The following is a 21176-nucleotide window of genomic DNA, read 5'->3' as shown; positions in this document are numbered from 1 at the left end:
TGAAGTATGTTATGAAAGTCCTTTATTTGTTTCAACAATCAATCCTAGCATTTCACAAACGCTAGGGTTTACTTTCACTTTAAAATTAAATTGCTGCTGTTAAAAGTTTTCATTTTATTTTATAACCTATGTTACGTGTTTCATTTTCTCTTTCTAGCATCTGGTCGACCTTTTTGCACGCTTGGCCAATGATAACATTGGATACATTGATTGGGATCCATATGTACCAAAGGTAAACTTATTTTAATAAATTTTGTTTGGCCAGTTTGGTAAGCAATGTGCATGAATAATATGTAGCATTTGTTAAAGTACAAATAAATAAAGGAGAAATGCATTATCAACAAATGCACAAAAAAAGACAATGCAATAACATTTACTTTGAATCTTTCAAATTTTAAAATGCTCCTTTCATTTCCCTGTCCCCTGTGAATCATGTGACAACTGTCAACGTATAACATACGCATATATTGTGAGTATGTGCAGGCTGGTGCCTCAGTGTGCCCATAAAAAGACAATGAACACTGCAATAATGAGCACCTGTGCTTTTACAATTTATTTGCAGGTGCTCTTTTACAGACCAAGGCTTCTGACTCCTGCAGCCAAACATACAACTTACCTAAGTTGTGCACACTCCTGAGCATATTAAGGATACAAATAAAATAACCAAAATATGATAAAAGAAGTATATTTGCAGTGTGCTATGTAATAAGGATGGAAATGTAGATTAGTTTGTTTCCTCTGCAAGATAGAAAAAAGCTAATTGCATTTAGACCAGAGAGCATAATTATATACATGGAGAAATGCAGACCCCCCATAAGATATTACTCTTACGTGTTTTTTATCTCACTGTGGGTTTCTGTAGTATAAGACTCATAACACACCACAAAGAGATATAAGGCTTGAAAGCTTTCACTGCATTTCTCATCAAGGCTCCAATGTTTAAAGAATTGTGATAATGGTGTATAACAGCTATAAAAATGCAGTTTACATACATAATGCAAAGATGAAAAAAGCCACACTTTTGTAAAACGAAAAAGCCACGGCCACTATCTTCTATATAATATTAATATCCCGTACACAAAATCTTTTTCCTAAAAAGAAAAGTGTATGACAAAAGTTAAACGTGTTTATTTAACAAAAAGACTTTAACCCTTTCCTGACAGGTAATTTTTCTACATCGGAACTAAGTTCTGATGTAAACAAATTGAAATCACGCGATTGTTCATGCGATCACATGATTTCAATGATGGGATTGGGTGGGTCAGAGGGGAGTACCTACGACGCTAGACACGCCCTCCAGCCTGTGATCCCATTTACCAAGCCGCTATAGCTTCAGGACAGCCAAAAGGTTAGGACGTTCCATGCTGTCCGAACGGTGCTAAAGCCCAGCACAATTAGGACGGTATGGAACGTCCTAATGGCGACAAAGGGTTAAATAAATATTTAAAGTGTTTAACAATTTTGATCTCAAACATGGTGGATATAGAGGCGTTCTATTGGAGTCGCCTAACCTGTACTTTCACTGGTGTAATTTCAAAGTGTAAGAAATCTACTGAATGTACAGTCAAACTAAGTTTACTTGTCTTTTAATTAAGTTTTACTACCCAGAAACCATTTTTGTGAATTCACAATATATGCTTTTAATGCACATGCCCCCTCCCCATTGCTGAGATCTCAGTTCACTGGCTCAGACAGCAATCACATTTGTTTCCTATGGAAGGTACACCACTGGTCTTCGGGACAGAGATGGTTATCCTGCTTTTCTATAAAATATTGCCAGATGCACGGATTGCAAGACAAATAAAGCCATTTTTCTTCTGTTATGTGTGATCAGTCCACGGGTCATCATTACTTCTGGGATATAACTCCTCCCCAACAGGAAATGCAAGAGGATTCACCCAGCAGAGCTGCATATAGCTCCTCCCCTCTACGTCAGTCCCAGTCATTCTCTTGCACCCAACGACTAGATAGGATGTGTGAGAGGACTATGGTGATTATACTTAGTTTTTATGACTTCAATCAAAAGTTTGTTATTTTAAAATAGCACCGGAGCGTGTTATTACTTCTCTGGCAGAGTTTGAGGAAGAATCTGTCAGAGTTTTTTACTATGATTTTAACCGGAGTAGTTAAGATCATATTGCTGTTCTCGGCCATCTGAGGGAGGTAAAGGCTTCAGATCAGGGGACAGCGGGCAGAGGAATCTGCATTGAGGTATGTAGCAGTTTTTATTTTCTGAATGGAATTGATGAGAAAATCCTGCCATACCGTTAAAATGACATGTATGTATACACTTCAGTATTCTGGGGATGGTATTTCACCGGAACTACTCTGTTAAAGGTCACTAATCCTTTTTAATAACTATTTATCATGTTAAACGTTTTTGCTGGAATGTAGAATCGTTTACATTGCTGAGGTACTGTGTGAATAAATATTTGGGCATTATTTTCCACTTGGCAGTTTTTTTGCTTTATTTGTGACAGTTTCGTTTCTCTTCACTGCTGTGTGGGAGAGGGAGGGGCCGTTTTGGCGCTCTTTGCTACGCATCAAAAAATACCAGTCAGTTACTTTTATTTTTCCTGCATGATCCGGTTCATCTCTGATAGATCTCAGGGGTCTTCAAACTTCTTTGAAGGGAGGTAAATTCTCTCAGCAGAGCTGTGAGAATTCTTAGAGTGACTGTGAATAAAAACGTTGCTTTGTATTTTTTATGTCAAATTTAATTATTGTTATTTTACTAATGGGAACAAACCTTTGCTAAAAGTTTTGTTGTTTTAAAGTTTGATGCTATAACTGTTTTTCAGTTCACTATTTCAACTGTCATTTAATCGTTAGTACCTCTTTGAGGCACAGTACGTTTTTTGCTAAAAAAGATTATAACCAAGTTGTAAGTTTTTTGCTAGTGTGTTAAACATGTCTGACTCAGAGGAAGATATCTGTGTCATTTGTTCCAATGCCAAGGTGGAGCCCAATAGAAATTTATGTACTAACTGTTTTGATGCTACTTTAAATAAAAGTCAATCTGTACAATGTGAACAAATTTCACCAAACAGCGAGGGGAGAGTTATGCCGACTAACTCGCCTCACGCGGCAGTACCTGCATCTCCCGCCCGGGAGGTGCGTGATATTTTGGCGCCTAGTACATCTGGGCGGCCATTACAGATAACATTACAAGATATGGCTACTGTTATGACTGAAGTTTTGTCTAAATTACCAGAACTAAGAGGCAAGCGTGATCACTCTGGGGTGAGAACAGAGTGCGCTGACAATGCTAGGGCCATGTCTGATACTGCGTCACAGCTCGCAGAGCATGAGGACGGAGAGCTTCATTCTGTGGGTGACGGTTCTGATCCAAACAGATTGGACTCAGATATTTCAAATTTTAAATTTAAATTGGAGAACCTCCGTGTATTACTAGGGGAGGTCTTAGCAACTCTCAACGATTGTAACACCGTTGCAATACCAGAGAAACTGTGTAGGTTGGATAAATACTTTGCGGTACCGGCGAGTACTGACGTTTTTCCTATACCTAAGAGACTAACTGAAATCGTTACTAAGGAGTGGGATAGACCCGGTGTGCCGTTCTCACCCCCTCCAATATTTAGAAAGATGTTTCCAATAGACGCCACCACTCGGGACTTATGGCAAACGGTCCCCAAGGTGGAGGGAGCAGTTTCTACTTTAGCTAAGCGTACCACTATCCCGGTGGAGGATAGCTGTGCTTTCTCAGATCCAATGGATAAAGAATTAGAGGGTTACCTTAAGAAAATGTTTGTTCAACAAGGTTTTATATTACAACCCCTTGCATGTATCGCGCCGATTACGGCTGCGGCAGCATTTTGGATTGAGTCGCTTGAAGAGAACCTTAGTTCATCTACGCTAGACGACATTACGGACAGGCTTAGAGTCCTTAAACTAGCTAATTCCTTCATTTCGGAGGCCGTAGTACATTTAACCAAACTTACGGCTAAGAACTCAGGATTCGCCATACAGGCACGTAGGGCGCTGTGGCTAAAATCCTGGTCAGCTGATGTTACTTCTAAGTCCAAATTACTTAATATACCTTTCAAGGGGCAGTCTTTATTTGGGCCCGGTTTGAAAGAGATTATCGCTGACATTACAGGAGGTAAGGGCCACGCCCTACCTCAAGACAAAGCCAAAGCTAAGGCTAGACAGTCTAATTTTCGTCCCTTTCGGAACTTTAAAACAGGAGCAGCATCAACCTCCACTGCACCAAAACAGGAAGGAGCTGTTGCTCGTTACAGGCAAGGCTGGAAGCCTAACCAGTCCTGGAACAAGAGCAAGCAGGCCAGGAAACCTGCTGCTGCCCCAAAGACAGCATGAACCGAGAGCCCCCGATCCGGGACCGGATCTAGTGGGGGGCAGACTCTCTCTCTTCGCCCAGGCCTGGGCAAGAGATGTTCAGGATCCCTGGGCTCTAGAGATCATATCGCAGGGATACCTTCTAGACTTCAAATTATCTCCCCCAAGAGGGAGATTTCATCTGTCAAGGTTGTCAACAAACCAGATAAAGAAAGAAGCGTTTCTACGCTGCGTACAAGATCTGTTATTAATGGGAGTGATCCATCCGGTTCCGCGGTCGGAACAAGGACAAGGGTTCTACTCAAACCTGTTTGTGGTTCCCAAAAAAGAGGGAACTTTCAGGCCAATCTTAGATTTAAAGACTCTAAACAAATTCCTAAGAGTTCCATCGTTCAAAATGGAAACTATTCGGACAATCTTACCCATGATCCAAGAGGGTCAGTACATGACCACAGTGGATTTAAAGGATGCTTACCTTCACATACCGATCCACAAAGATCATCACCGGTATCTAAGGTTTGCCTTCTTAGACAGGCACTACCAGTTTGTAGCTCTTCCATTCGGATTGGCTACGGCTCCAAGAATCTTCACAAAGGTTCTGGGTGCCCTTCTAGCGGTACTAAGACCGCGAGGGATTTCGGTAGCTCCGTACCTAGACGACATTCTAATTCAAGCTTCAAGCTTTCAAACTGCCAAGTCTCATACAGAGTTAGTTCTGGCATTTCTAAGGTCGCATGGATGGAAAGTGAACGAAAAGAAGAGTTCTCTCTTTCCTCTCACAAGAGTTCCATTCTTGGGGACTCTTATAGATTCTGTAGAAATGAAGATTTACCTGACAGAAGACAGGTTAACAAAGCTTCAAAATGCATGCCGCGTCCTTCATTCCATTCAACACCCGTCAGTAGCTCAATGCATGGAGGTGATCGGCTTAATGGTAGCGGCAATGGACATAGTACCTTTTGCACGCCTACACCTCAGACCGCTGCAATTATGCATGCTAAGTCAGTGGAATGGGGATTACTCAGATTTGTCCCCTACTCTGAATCTGAATCAAGAGACCAGAAATTCTCTTCTATGGTGGCTTTATCGGCCACACCTGTCCAGGGGGATGCCATTCAGCAGGCCAGACTGGACAATTGTAACAACAGACGCCAGCCTACTAGGTTGGGGCGCTGTCTGGAATTCTCTGAAGGCTCAGGGACTATGGAATCAGGAGGAGAGTCTCCTTCCAATAAACATTCTGGAATTGAGAGCAGTGCTCAATGCCCTTCTGGCTTGGCCCCAGTTAACAACTCGGGGGTTCATCAGGTTTCAGTCGGACAACATCACGACTGTAGCTTACATCAACCATCAGGGAGGGACAAGAAGCTCCCTAGCAATGATGGAAGTATCAAAGATAATTCGCTGGGCAGAGTCTCACTCTTGCCACCTGTCAGCAATCCACATCCCGGGAGTGGAGAACTGGGAGGCGGATTTCTTGAGTCGCCAGACTTTTCATCCGGGGGAGTGGGAACTTCATCCGGAGGTCTTTGCCCAAATACTTCGACGTTGGGGCAAACCAGAGATAGATCTCATGGCGTCTCGCCAGAACGCCAAACTTCCTCGCTACGGGTCCAGATCCAGGGATCCGGGAGCAGTTCTGATAGATGCTTTGACAGCACCTTGGAACTTCAGGATGGCTTATGTGTTTCCACCCTTCCCGCTGCTTCCTCGATTGATTGCCAAAATCAAACAGGAGAGAGCATCAGTAATTCTAATAGCACCTGCATGGCCACGCAGGACTTGGTATGCAGATCTAGTGGACATGTCATCCTGTCCGCCTTGGTCTCTACCTCTAAGACAGGACCTTCTGATACAGGGTCCATTCAAACATCAAAATCTAACTTCTCTGAAGCTGACTGCTTGGAAATTGAACGCTTGATTTTATCAAAACGTGGTTTTTCTGAGTCGGTTATTGATACCCTAATTCAGGCTAGGAAGCCTGTTACCAGAAGGATTTACCATAAAATATGGCGGAAATACCTATACTGGTGCGAATCCAAAGGTTACTCCTGGAGTAAGGTTAGGATCGCTAGGATACTGTCTTTTCTACAAGAAGGTTTAGAAAAGGGTTTATCAGCTAGTTCATTAAAGGGACAGATTTCAGCTCTGTCCATCTTGTTACACAGACGTCTGTCAGAAAATCCAGACGTCCAGTCCTTTTGTCAGGCTTTAGCTAGGATCAAGCCTGTGTTTAAAGCTGTTGCCCCACCATGGAGTTTAAACTTAGTTCTTAACGTTTTACAGGGTGTTCCGTTTGAACCCCTTCATTCCATTGATATAAAAATGTTATCTTGGAAAGTTCTGTTTTTAATGGCTATTTCCTCGGCTCGAAGAGTCTCTGAGTTATCAGCCTTACATTGTGATTCCCCTTATCTGATTTTTCACTCAGACAAGGTAGTTCTGCGTACTAAACCTGGGTTCTTACCTAAGGTAGTCACTAACAGGAACATCAATCAAGAGATTGTTGTCCCATCCTTGTGTCCAAATCCTTCTTCAAAGAAGGAACGTCTTTTACACAATCTGGATGTAGTTCGTGCCCTCAAGTTCTACTTGCAGGCAACTAAAGATTTTCGCCAAACTTCTTCCTTGTTTGTCGTTTACTCTGGACAGAGGAGAGGTCAAAAAGCTTCTGCTACCTCTCTCTCTTTTTGGCTTCGTAGCATAATACGTTTAGCCTATGAGACTGCTGGACAGCAGCCTCCTGAAAGAATTACAGCTCACTCCACTAGAGCTGTGGCTTCCACTTGGGCCTTTAAGAATGAGGCCTCTGTTGAACAGATTTGCAAGGCTGCAACTTGGTCTTCACTTCATACTTTTTCCAAATTTTACAAATTTGACACTTTTGCTTCTTCGGAGGCTATTTTTGGGAGAAAGGTTCTTCAGGCAGTGGTTCCTTCTGTATAATGAGCCTGCCTTTCCCTCCCGTCATCCGTGTACTTTTGCTTTGGTATTGGTATCCCAGAAGTAATGATGACCCGTGGACTGATCACACATAACAGAAGAAAACATAATTTATGCTTACCTTATAAATTCCTTTCTTCTGTTGTGTGATCAGTCCACGGCCCGCCCTGTTTTTAAGGCAGGTAAATATCTTTTAAATTATACTCCAGTCACCACTTCACCCTTGGTTACTCCTTTCTCGTTGATTCTTGGTCGAATGACTGGGACTGACGTAGAGGGGAGGAGCTATATGCAGCTCTGCTGGGTGAATCCTCTTGCATTTCCTGTTGGGGAGGAGTTATATCCCAGAAGTAATGATGACCCGTGGACTGATCACACAACAGAAGAAAGGAATTTATCAGGTAAGCATAAATTATGTTTTTGTAGGTCTCACAATTGTTTTATCATCAGGCCCTAACTGTTTTTTTTGTATTATATCACCAAACACTTTTATAGTCTACTGGTCTTTACTTCCACTATACAAAGTTTGTTACCAGCCACTTGAACATGTCTTAAAATAATTTTCGGTTATCTATTTCTATTTAAGTGTAATAAAGATTGATGTGCGATCTTAAACATTGCTTCTTTCACACTTATTGAGCATGTATTTTTTTTCTTTTAAATGATCTATTACCCATGTTCATTCGTTTTAAAACAAATGTCTAATATGCCACTGCCAACAGGATTCGGCTATTTTCAGAGCTGGATTTCTTCTTGTGAAAGTGCAACACAGAAAGATCTAGATTTGCGGTGACCATATTCGGCATTCATTTTAAAACAAATGACACATGTCTATTATTTATATTTGTTATTGATATATTGCAGCATTTTGTATTTGTAATGTGGTCTAGACAAAGTTCCTAAGTACTTGCATCCTTCCCAAATACAAAGCAGTTAATGATATATTTTTTTAATGTATCTGTGTCTGCATCATATTGCTGATACTCATAAAAAGTAACTTTTTAATTACAGGTATTTACACGGATTCTCCGGAGCTTAAATCTTCCTGTAGGAAGCAGCCAGGTTATTGTTCCTCGGTCTCTAGCGAATGCATATGATATTGGTCATGCAGTGATATGGATAACATCTATGATGGTGCGTATTTATATATTATACAATAACGTTTTAAATCAAAATATCTTCTAAATAAGTGTGTCTTTCTCATATTCTTGTGTTATAATACCATTCCTCATTCTCGTTATATGGTTTACTTCGCTTTAAAGAGACATTAAGCACTAAATAAATGCTAGATAGAATGATGTATTCAAAGAAAAGATTAGTCTAAGAATAACATGAAGATGTATGTTTCATTAGTTGTTTAAATAGTGACAAAATAGGTGGAAAGTTTTATTGTTAATAAAACAATGGGAGCTGCCATGTTGTAATGTAGGTCACTTTCTCTGCTGTGGCCAATTAGGGACAGTTATAAATAGGTCTCTAGAGTGTACAGCCAATGGCTGTTTAGCATATTACAGTGTTCTGTGCTTCTACTTCTAACAGGAACTGAAAAGCTCACAATTTCAGAATGGAAAAGGGGGCAAAATTAAGTATATTGTAGATATTTTTATATCTATGCATCTCAAAGTGTTTAATGCCTCTTTAAAAACGTTATAGTGCTCAGTCTAAAGAGGAAAGCGCCCCTCCCCCCATCTGCTGTGTAATTCTAGGCTTATGTTTTGAGGAATTGTCCCAGCCAGGGTAGAGAATCTTTCTGTGTAACATGTTTTAGTATTCTGAGCCATCTTTAAAAATATGTACATAGTTTGTGTTATAGTGAATGTATCTGTACTGTAAGTGCTGTTCTTCCTTTAAAAAAAACTGTCCCTTTTTTTAGTCTTGTGAAGTTGTGGGGGGGCGTAGGCGTAACACAGCTTTATAGGAAGATAGATACAATTTAAAGCCAGCTATTTCTACTGCATATGTGTTGAATTTGAATCTCTTGGATACTGAATCATCCATCCTGCCCCTGTATAGAATATTTTTTTTTAATTCAAAAGTATTTATTATTTTACATCCCAAGACCTGGATGGCTGATGATTATAGTGATTGATTATTCTGTGTAAAGATAATTAGTTGGAATCTATAATTTAAAGATCTTAATCAATAAACATTTTGTACATTTTAATTAGCACAAACATAAGTTTTATTACACTTGTGGCAAAGTCTTTCATTGCAGAAGCTATTTAAATCCTGGCACATCCTTTTAGAAGCCCATGTTTAGATCTCTGGAGAAAATGCATCAAATTCAGAGTCTTAGGGCCTGACGATGAAAAACTTGCCAGCATAGAGAAATTACTCAAGATCTTTGTGGGCTTTTTTTAGCATTATATTGTAATGTGTGTCTCCATCACATACAGGACCCTGCATAGCTACATAAACTGCTCTTAAGCTAAAATTTGTCTTTCTAAACGTTTTCAAATCAGTGCTATTACTGATTCAGTGATCTGGTTATTGAGTCACTTACTAGCTGACACAGTGATTTTCAATTGAAGGCGTATTATTTAGTAACGGCTAGGGATTTTTATTAGATTTGTGACCTTTTGGCTTAAAGGGACATGAAACTAATTTTTTTTTTTGATTCAGATAGAACGTACATTTTTAAACAACTTTCTAATGTACTTCTATGATCAAATTGTCTGTTTTCTTGTTATCCTTTGTTGGGAAGCAGGAAGGGAGGTTCAGGAGTGTGCAGGTGTCTGTAACACTATATGGCAGAAGGTTTGCAACAATGTTATACATTAGCAAGAGCACTAGATAGCAGCACTTCCAGACATGTGCACGCTACCTTTCTTTATATCTTTACAACAAAGAATAACATGAGAACGAAGCAAATTTGATTATAGAAGTGAATTGGAAAACAAATTAAAATTGTATTCTCTATCTGAATCATGAAAGAAACATTTTGGGTTTCATTTTCCTTTAATGTGAACCCGAGCACAGGCTGTTCTCTGATTATTGTCCTAGATATGCTAAAGTTTCTCCAAGATCAAACCGATATGGGTTTAGGTCTCATCTCTTTTAAAGTTCAGGCTTCTTTTGGTTTTGAGTTGGTAGATGATACGTTTTCTATTTGATGTGCTGACCTGTTTTCAAGCATTGCATTTTCCTAATGTTTTGCAGACATTTTAGCATCACACTTTTGAGTCATTGCGTAGGTTGCGTTTTGAAGTTGTTGACATTATAGACCGTTTGCTTGTCGCTTTGCCTACAGCTAGAAGAATGTTCAACCTTGGGGGCTGTACTGTGTTCTTATGCTTAAAAAAACCCAAAGAACCCCCCCCCCCCCGAAATATTACAAGGCTTCGTTGACAATTGAACTACGCTCAGAGTGAAAATATGAATTCACCCTTTCTTGTGTCATATGGATGTTGGTCATCTGGTAGTCATTTTTCCCCCACACTGATTCATGCTTGGCTTTGGCTTTGCTAGCACAGCAATTTAAATCAGTATTTTTTGTTTGCTCTTTCTTTTCTTTTTCTTAATACCTTTTAACCAGTCATGTCCAGTTTCCATTAAATTTTCTACCCTATTTTGCCTTTATTTTCAAATAGGACATCAAGCAGAAGGCAAAGTAGTCTTGGGCAGTTTGGTGGTTTGTTTTGTTTTTGTCTAAAAATAAATACAGAAATAAATAGGTAAAAATTACATTATATTTGGATAGGAAATTCCTGGTCTGTTTGGCTTTTGCTTAGGCCAAAAAGGCCTCACTTGTTAAAACAGTTATGTAATACAAAATGCCAGTTGAAAGCCAGGGTGCATTGTTTAAAGTAGTGTTAATTAAGAATTCAGTATTTTCCTACACAGTTTGTAAACTGTATAATAGTGATTGAGTAGATGATTGAAATGTTTAAACACTAATTGCTTCCCTTTTTCTTTAGGGAGGACCAAGTAAAATTGTCCAGAAACATCTGACAGGATTGTTCAGTAGCATTGCATCTTTTTATCATCCATCCAATAATGGGAGGTGGTTGGTAAGTACTTGAATTACACACACTAGGAAATGTACATTCTATTGCATATTACCCATTTTACGTGATAAAAAACTCCCATCATCTAATTATTCTTTTTATAATCTAAATTTACAAATAATTATTTATTTGCAGTTTTGCTAATATTCTATTGTTTCAGTATGTTTGTAAACCTACCAAATAATGTTATATAATTCTGCACATAATTAGACAGTGTGCTGTGATGCGCTTAGGAAAACAAACAGACCCGCTCAGTAGAGCCAGGAGCGGCGTTCTGTAAAATTCATTTTCAAAGTTAAATATCTCTCCAGTCCTTTGCTTTAGAAAGCTGGGGCTAAGCTAATGTTATATAATTCTGCACTATGTGTAGAATTATGTAACATTATTTTGAAGGTTTACTGTCCTTTTAAAGGGATGGTAAGTCCTAGCGTTTCAAAAGTGCTAGGACTTACCATCACTAATAATAAATAGAAATGTCAGTCATCACTTTATAAAAAAGTGTGCTAAACTTACCCTTTATGTGCCGCTGCCTTCTCGCTAAATTCATTGCCCTTAGCCGTCCATGGCATACTCACCTCATTGAAAAAAGAGCACTGTGCTGTGTGCGGCCTGTCGGAGCCACTGAGTTTAGCGACAAGGCCGCGGCACAGAAAGGATACGTTTAGCACACTTTTTTTAAATTAAAAATGCTAGCATTTTACCATCAATATATTGAAATGTGCATTTGCTTTTATCCAAACACAGTGCGTGCTTAGAGTGCTAGTGGTTGGCATATTGTGTGAGTGATGACTGTTTGTTTGTATTATACAAGCCACTGCAGACTCTCTGACCAGGAGCAGTTATTGAGTGCTGATGCATGGGACACGCTTAGCTTATCAGAGTATGCTACGGAAACATCAAGTTAATTGGCACAGTGAAAGAGTAAACTGTTAGCAAAGCCAATGCTGTGCAAAATAAACAGGAGAATATTCTGATACGTCAAGTTTAGGTTCTAAAGGAAGTAGATAGAGACTAATGAAATTCAGCTTGCAGTCTCTTTCACTGCTATTATTTCTTAATAGAACACAGAGCTGTTTATGGAATAACTCAATTTATCTTACTATTATTATTTTTATTATCATTTATTTGTATAGTGCTGCAAATTCTATAGCATTGGCTACAGACATAAAGGTATATATATTCTCATTTGTATATACAAACACACATTATAATATCAGTAATTTATATTTCTAGGTCATGAATATTTATGGATTTTCACTAGCATCTGGTGTCATAACTTTTACAGTTCTTAAACGTTCGTTAACAGTTTGTTTTACTTCCCTATGTGTTACTTCCCTATATATCAGAACATTTGTGCTGTTTATATCTTTAAAGCACACTGCAGTTTATAAAATATATAAAAATGCCACTGCTATTATTTTATACCCGCCACCATTTCTTTACTATTTAGAGTAGGGATTGACTGATATATAGGAGTGGCTGATTATTAGGGCCGATATTTGGAATTTCTGAAATATCAGTATCGGACAGAAACTTACTGGAGCAAATCAAAAGAAATTTAGCTTTGTGTACTTCAGGGAAACTATGTAGTTTTAAGTGACACAAATCATCTATAGCACATACTGTATAAGCTGGACATAACATATCATATGATAATAAATAACACTGATAACAGAGTCCAAGCCCAGGTGTTCCTGGGAGCTCAGTTACCAACTACCATACCACCAATGGCAGGCCTGTAGATGGACTTGCATAAACAAACATGTCATGGAAAATGTGATCTTTAACTGGCACTTAAAAACTAAATATTTTCCCTGAAGTACACAGAGCTAAATTACTTTTGATTTGCTCATAAGGGTCAGCAATATATAAAATCAATCTGCTTAATAATTACTGTCACAAATAGAACGTTATTTGTTGCATTCTGATAAATTTTACACATTTGCAAAACATTTAACTAAAGCTAGTATATTTGACGATTTTTTTATTTAAATATTTTATTTTCTCCTTTCATGGGCATAGAAAAAAACATTAAAAATAAATTATAGCTCAGGCACATCAATGAAATGTCCACAACAACAAACCTTGAGTAGAAAGCTATGCAGTATAGGAGACTAGTATCAATATTCTCTAGCAGTGGATAACAATGTTTTGACCATTAGGTGGTGCTGTTACACTTGTATAAAACTGCCCATAAGTGACATAATAAAGAAACGTACAGTCCCCTCTTCAGTACCAGGGAAGGTATTTGCAATCCAGTTAATATATGAGCATATTAAAAATTAAAGCAAATAAATCAATCTAGCACTTATATTCCAGCATGTCCTTTCTTTCTCTGTCAAGTGGCAGTATATATATATATACACACACACACACACACACACACACACACACACACAGCACACAGAGAAAGTCCAGCACTCACAATCTTTCAGCTAAGATTAAACACAAAAATGGAAGAGTTGGTTACCGCATCTGGCCAAATGGGATAAGCCCAGGTACCACGTCAAGGTCTCTTCCAAGACCTGAGTCCCTAAACAGCCATACAATGCAAGCTCTCAATCCAACAAACTGGGAACAAGTGAAGGGTGCACTGGCTTATGTAATCACCCTAGACATATACAAAACACGGAAGGGGAGACCGGGTACACATCCCATGACCCTGCAACATGCACAGCCCTGGGTGCACAATAACACTCTCAGGAAGCTGCACTGTCCCCAGAGTCACTGGCAGTTAACCCCAGACAGGTCTGGGTGCAAGGCCCATAGGGAAAATTACAAAACAAATTAATGCAGCACACAGAGAAAGTCCAGCACTCACTCACAAGCTCTCAGCTAAGATTAAAAGCAAAAATGGAAGAGTTAGTTACCGCATCGGGCCAAATGGGATAAGCCCAGGTACCACGTCACTCTTCCCAGTTTGTTGGAGAGCTTGCATTGTGTGGCTGTTTAGGGACTTTTGGAAGAGACCTTGACGTGGTCATTTGTTTTGTAATTTTCCCTATGACCTGTCTGGGGTTTACTGCCTGTGACTCTGGGGACAGTGCTGCTTCCTGAGAGTGCTATTGTGCACCCAGGGCTGTGCATGTTGCTGGGTCATGGGATGTGTAACCGGTCCGGTCTGAGAGTGCAGTTCCCTTCCGTGTTTTGTATGTGTGTATATATGTGTGTATAGTGTGTATGTATGTATGTATGTGTATATATATATATATATATATATATATATATATATATATATATACTGTATATTAATATTTTACGTTACTTTTAACCCTTATCTGTAAAGTGTACCAAGTGAGCGTGTTTTTAGTAAAGTCGCAGCAATATATGAAAAAAACAGAAGTCGTTTTACAGGAGAACATGCTGAAATGTTATTCTTTCTGCACTATGTTTTTCTACTTAAAGGGACATTAAACCCAACATTTTTCTTTCATTATTCAGATAGACAATACAATTTTAAACAACATTCGAATTTACTTCTATTATCTAATTTACTTCATTCTTTAGGTATCCTTTGTTTACGAAATAGCAATGCACATGGGTGAGCCAATCACACGAGGCATCTATGTGCAGCCACCAATCAGCAGCTTCTGAGTGTATCTAGATATGCTTTTCAGCAAAGGCTATCAAGAGAATGAAGCAAATTAGGTAATAGAAGTTAATTAGAAAGTTGTTTAAAATGGCATGCTCTTTCTAAATCATGAAAGAAAAATTTGGGTTTAGTGTCCCTTTAACTAGGAGTACTGTACTGAAGAAATTGCAGTAGTGACTTAAATTTAATTTTATTTTTTTATGTGTGCAGTTTAAAAGGGATTTATGCCATTTTTCTGTTTTGAGAAGCCATTTAATAAGTTAATTTTCAAGCACTTTATTTTTCCCAGTTCTTTACTTTTTAATGTTTAAAATTTTAATAAGCATGTTCAGTTCATACCAGATTTGTGTAGAAATTGCATTGATTTTTCAAAACTTTAAGTGTACAGAATATCGGCCCCTGTTATCGGTTATCGGCCTGAAAGGCGGTCAATAATTTGTATCGGCCATGAAAAAACGATATTGGTCTATCTCTAATTTAGAGGGAATTCAGAGAGAAGTTGAGATGAGGCAAATGCACACAATTATTAAAATGGACCAGTCCGAAAGCAGGATGATGATGGCGGCTCTGTTACAAATGTGACACTGTGTAACCCTGTTTTGAACACAAGTTTTAAGTGCTTAAATACTTATCTTTAGAACATACTTGGTTAGGTCATCCTAAAATAGAAATTGCTTACATTTCAATACTTTTGCATCATCAGCCTATTTTGCAATACTATTGCAGCATCAGTCTTCTGACCAGTAGCTACGTTTCAGCTGTTTGCTTGCACTTTTCATGCCAAAGAGATGTCACTCGCACTTTTCATGCCAAAGAGATGTCCCTAACTAACCTTGTTTTGCATTATCTGTAATTCTCTCTAAATGAACTACTTTTTTCTATAAATTAGACAAAACTAATGAGACTGCTCCAGAGGCTCCCTTGCTGTGTTGTTCGAAGATTGCATCGAGAAAGGTATAAGAAGCCCTCTTGGCTGACCAAAGTGCCTGACAGCCATAAACTTAGTGACCAAGATGTGACTGATTTTGTGGAAAGCATAATTCAGCCTGTTCTACTGGCGATGTTCAGCAAAACTGGAAGCCTGGAGGCAGCCCAAGCTCTACAGAATCTTGCACTTATGCGCCCTGAGCTAGTTATTCCCCCAGTACTTGAAAAGTAAGTTCAATTCAAGACACAACATTTAGGTAGTTGTTCAGTTAATATTTTGACATGTCAGGTATTCCTCATTAAACCTTCACTATAATTCCATCTACTATATGTTACTCCTTGTCTCATTGTGACAAGTGTTGCACTAAAAGGTCCAGTGCACAAAGGCCGTGCAAACATTGATTTTTGTTTCATATTAGGTTTGATTTTAAAATGTCATACTAAGCCAAGAGGCATAGTGTCCAATTTAGCTGCAAATTAGCATTTTTGTTTTTTATAATTTTGTTAAAAACTCTTGTAGTTTGTCTATTATACAGTGCAGCTATTGACATTACAAAGCCAAAACTCTGAGACGCGTACAGCCTAGAAAAAAAAGAAAAACACTACTACTTAAATAATATTTGATAATTTGTGTTTTATATATTGTGATCCTGTGGTCATCAGCTTTACCTACTACCTTCCCTTGTATATTGTGATAAATAAATAAAACTAAGGACCTTCTGTACCATAGGAAACTCTAAACCTTGCATATTAAGGAATAAAACCATTCTCACTGTATTGTATTTGTATAAATGTTTTTTTCTTTAAGTTGTATATGAAACCTCAATATAATAAGAGTTATGCATTTTTCTTAACATTTGTGAGCAATAAACAAAAGGAGTGAACAAAAATGTTAAAGAAATACTTTTTAGTTATCATCTTTATCAGCCTGTACACATGCACACAGTCTATAAACAGTATTTGGATTAGAAGATACTTCAAATATAAATGATCCATTCTAGAAACTGATGCAAAATTATACTTTCTTTCATGTAATTAACAAGAGTCCATGAGCTAGTGACGTATGGGATATACATTCTCACCAGGAGGGGCAAAGTTTCCCAAACCTTAAAATGCCTATAAATACACCCCTCACCACACCCACAAATCAGTTTTACAAACTTTGCCTCCAAGGGAGGTGGTGAAGTAAGTTTGTGCTAGATTCTACGTTGATATGCGCTCCGCAGCAAGTTGGAGCCCGGTTTTCCTCTCAGCGTGCAGTGAATGTCAGAGGGATGTGAGGAGAGTATTGCCTATTGAATGCAGTGATCTCCTTCTACGGGGTCTATTTCATAAGGTTCTCTGTTATCGGTCGTAGAGATTCATCTCTTACCTCCCTTTTCAGATCGACGATATACTCTTATATTTACCATTTCCTCTACTGATTCTCGTTTCAGTACTGGTTTGGCTTTCTACAAACATGTAGATGAGTGTCCTGGGGTAAGTAAGTCTTATTTTCTGTGACACTCTAAGCTATGGTTGGGCACTTTATTTATAAAGTTCTAAATATATGTATTCAAACATTTATTTGCCTTGACTCAGAATGTTCAACTTTCCTTATTTCCAGACAGTCAGTTTCATATTTGGGATTATGCTTTAAATTATCATATTTTTTCTTACCTCAAAAATTTGATTTTTTTCCCTGTGGGCTGTTAGGCTCGCGGGGGCTGAAAATGCTTCATTTTATTGTGTCATTCTTGGCGCGGACTTTTTTGGCGCAAAAATTCTTTTTCGTTTCCGGCGTCATACGTGTCGCCGGAAGTTGCGTCATTTTTGACGTTATTTTGCGCCAAAAATGTCGGCGTTCCGGATGTGGCGTCATTTTTGGCGCCAAAAGCATTTAGGCGCCAAATAATGTGGGCGTCTTATTTGGCGCCAAAAAATATGGGCGTCGCTTTTGTCTCCACATTATTTCAGTCTCATTTTTCATTTGCTTCTGGTTGCTAGAAGCTTGATGTTTGGCATTTTTTTCCCATTCCTGAAACTGTCTTATAAGGAATTTGATCTATTTTGCTTTATATGTTGTTTTTTCTCTTACATATTGCAAGATGTCTCACGTTGCATCTGAGCCAGAAGATACTACAGGAAAACCACTGCCTGCTGGATCTACCAAAGCTAAGTGTATCTGCTGTAAACTTTTGGTAGCTATTCCTCCAGCTGTTGTTTGTAATAATTGTCATGACAAACTTGTTAAAGCAGATAATATTTCCTTTAGTGATGTACCATTGCCTGTTGCAGTTCCCTCAACATCTAAGGTGCAGAATGTTCCTGATAACATAAGAGATTTTGTTTCTGAATCCATAAAGAAGTCTTTGTCTGTTATTTCTCCTTCTAGTAAACGTAAAAAGTCTTTTAAATCTTCTCTCTCTACAGATGAATTTTTAAATGAACACCATCATTCTGATTCTTTGGACTCTTCTGGTTCAGAGGATTCTGTCTCAGAGATTGATGCTGATAAATCTTCATATTTATTTAAGATGGAATTTATTCGCTCTTTACTTAAAGAAGTACTAATTGCTTTAGAAATAGAGGATTCTAGTCCTCTTGATACTAATTCTATACGTTTGGATAAGGTTTTTAAAGCTCCTGCGGTTATTCCAGAAGTCTTTCCTGTTCCTAATGCTATTTCTGCAGTAATTGCTAAGAAATGGGATAAATTGGGTAATTCATTTACTCCTTCTAAACGTTTTAAGCAATTATATCCTGTTCCGCCTGACAGGTTAGAATTTTGGGACAAAATCCCTAAAGTTGATGGGGCTATTTCTACCCTTGCTAAACGTACTACCATTCCTACGTCAGATGGTACCTCGTTTAAAGATCCTTTAGATAGAAAAATTGAATCTTTTCTAAGAAAAGCTTATCTATGTTCAGGTAATCTTCTTAGACCTGCTATATCATTGGCTGATGTTGCTGCAGCTTCAACTTTTTGGTTGGAAACTCTAGCGCAACAAGTAACAAATCGTGATTCTCATGATATTATTATTCTTCTCCAGCATGCTAATAATTTCATCTGTGATGCCATTTTTGATATTATTAGAGTTGATGTTAGATTTATGTCTCTGGCTATCTTAGCCAGAAGAGCTTTATGGCTTAAGACTTGGAATGCTGATATGGCTTCTAAATCAACTCTACTTTCCATTTCTTTCCAGGGAAACAAATTATTTGGTTCTCAGTTGGATTCTATTATTTCAACTGTTACTGGTGGGAAAGGAACTTTTTTACCACAGGATAAAAAGTCTAAAGGTAAAAACAGGGCTAACAATCGTTTTCGTTCCTTTCGTTTCAACAAAGAACAAAAGCCTGATCCTTCGTCCTCAGGAGCAGTTTCAGTTTGGAAACCATCTCCAGTCTGGAATAAATCCAAGCCTGCTAGAAAGGCAAAGCCTGCTTCTAAGTTCACATGAAGGTACGGCCCTCATTCCAGTTCAGCTGGTAGGGGGCAGGTTACGTTTTTTCAAAGAAATTTGGATCAATTCTGTTCACAATCTTTGGATTCAGAACATTGTTTCAGAAGGGTACAGAATTGGTTTCAAGATGAGACCTCCTGCAAAGAGATTTTTTCTTTCCCATGTCCCAGTAAATCCAGTGAAAGCTCAAGCATTTCTGAATTGTGTTTCAGATCTAGAGTTGGCTGGAGTAATTATGCCAGTTCCAGTTCCGGAACAGGGGATGGGGTTTTATTCAAATCTCTTCATTGTACCAAAGAAGGAGAATTCCTTCAGACCAGTTCTGGATCTAAAATTATTGAATCGTTATGTAAGGATACCAACGTTCAAGATGGTAACTGTAAGGACTATATTGCCTTTTGTTCAGCAAGGGAATTATATGTCCACAATAGATTTACAGGATGCATATCTGCATATTCCAATTCATCCAGATCATTATCAGTTCCTGAGATTCTCTTTTCTAGACAAGCATTACCAATTTGTGGCTCTACCGTTTGGCCTTGCTACAGCTCCAAGAATTTTCACAAAGATTCTCGGTGCCCTTCTGTCTGTAATCAGAGAACAGGGTATTGTGGTATTTCCTTATTTGGACGATATCTTGGTACTTGCTCCGTCTTTACATTTAGCAGAGTCTCATACGAATCGACTTGTGTTGTTTCTTCAAGATCATGGTTGGAGGATCAATTTACCAAAAAGTTCTTTGATTCCTCAAACAAGGGTAACCTTTCTGGGTTTCCAGATAGATTCAGTGTCCATGACTTTGTCTTTAACAGACAAGAGACGTCTAAAATTGATTACAGCCTGTCGAAACCTTCAGTCTCAATCATTCCCTTCGGTAGCCTTATGCATGGAAATTCTAGGTCTTATGACTGCTGCATCGGACGCGATCCCCTTTGCTCGTTTTCACATGCGACCTCTTCAGCTCTGTATGCTGAACCAATGGTGCAGGGATTACACGAAGATATATCAATTAATATCTTTAAAACCGATTGTTCGGCACTCTCTAACGTGGTGGACAGATCACCATCGTTTAATTCAGGGGGCTTCTTTTGTTCTTCCGACCTGGACTGTAATTTCAACAGATGCAAGTCTCACAGGTTGGGGAGCTGTGTGGGGATCTCTGACGGCACAAGGAGTTTGGGAATCTCAGGAGGTGAGATTACCGATCAATATCTTGGAACTCTGTGCAGTTTTCAGAGCTCTTCAGTTTTGGCCTCTTCTGAAGAGAGAATCGTTCATTTGTTTTCAGACAGACAATGTCACAACTGTGGCATACATCAATCATCAAGGAGGGACTCACAGTCCTCTGGCTATGAAAGAAGTATCTCGAATTTTGGTTTGGGCGGAATCCAGCTCCTGTCTAATCTCTGCGGTTCATATCCCAGGTGTAGACAATTGGGAAGCGGATTATCTCAGTCGCCAAACGTTGCATCCGGGCGAATGGTCTCTTCACCCAGAGGTATTTCTTCAGATTGTTCAATTGTGGGGGCTTCCAGAGATAGATCTGATGGCCTCTCATCTAAACAAGAAACTTCCCAGGTATCTGTCCAGATCCCGGGATCCTCAGGCGGAGGCAGTGGATGCATTATCACTTCCTTGGAAGTATCATCCTGCCTATATCTTTCCGCCTCTAGTTCTTCTTCCAAGAGTAATCTCCAAGATTCTGAGGGAATGCTCGTTTTTTCTGCTAATAGCTCCGGCATGGCCTCACAGGTTTTGGTATGCGGATCTTGTCCGGATGGCATCTTGCCAGCCATGGACTCTTCCGTTAAGACCAGACCTTCTGTCACAAGGTCCTTTTTTCCATCCGGATCTGAAATCCTTAAATTTAAAGGTATGGAGATTGAACGCTTGATTCTTGGTCATAGAGGTTTCTCTGACTCCGTGATTAATACTATGTTA

At 38.8% G+C, this 21176-nt stretch overlaps 1 protein-coding gene across 1 annotated transcript in view; it reads left to right on the top strand.

Annotated features, from left to right (window-relative positions):
• Window positions 1-21176, top strand: part of PSME4 (proteasome activator subunit 4) — a gene marked incomplete in the record, with an annotated part of 938614 nt that overhangs the window by 375183 nt on the left and 542255 nt on the right. Inside the window, 4 exon segments of the mRNA XM_053712692.1 lie at window positions 158-232; window positions 8275-8397; window positions 11181-11273; window positions 15752-16017. Of these exon segments, the coding sequence (XP_053568667.1) occupies window positions 158-232; window positions 8275-8397; window positions 11181-11273; window positions 15752-16017 (557 nt within the window).

This window comes from Bombina bombina, chromosome 4, assembly GCF_027579735.1.
Source record: "Bombina bombina isolate aBomBom1 chromosome 4, aBomBom1.pri, whole genome shotgun sequence".
Classification (NCBI taxonomy): domain Eukaryota; kingdom Metazoa; phylum Chordata; class Amphibia; order Anura; family Bombinatoridae; genus Bombina; species Bombina bombina.
This window is presented reverse-complemented; position numbering and strand designations above follow the sequence as displayed.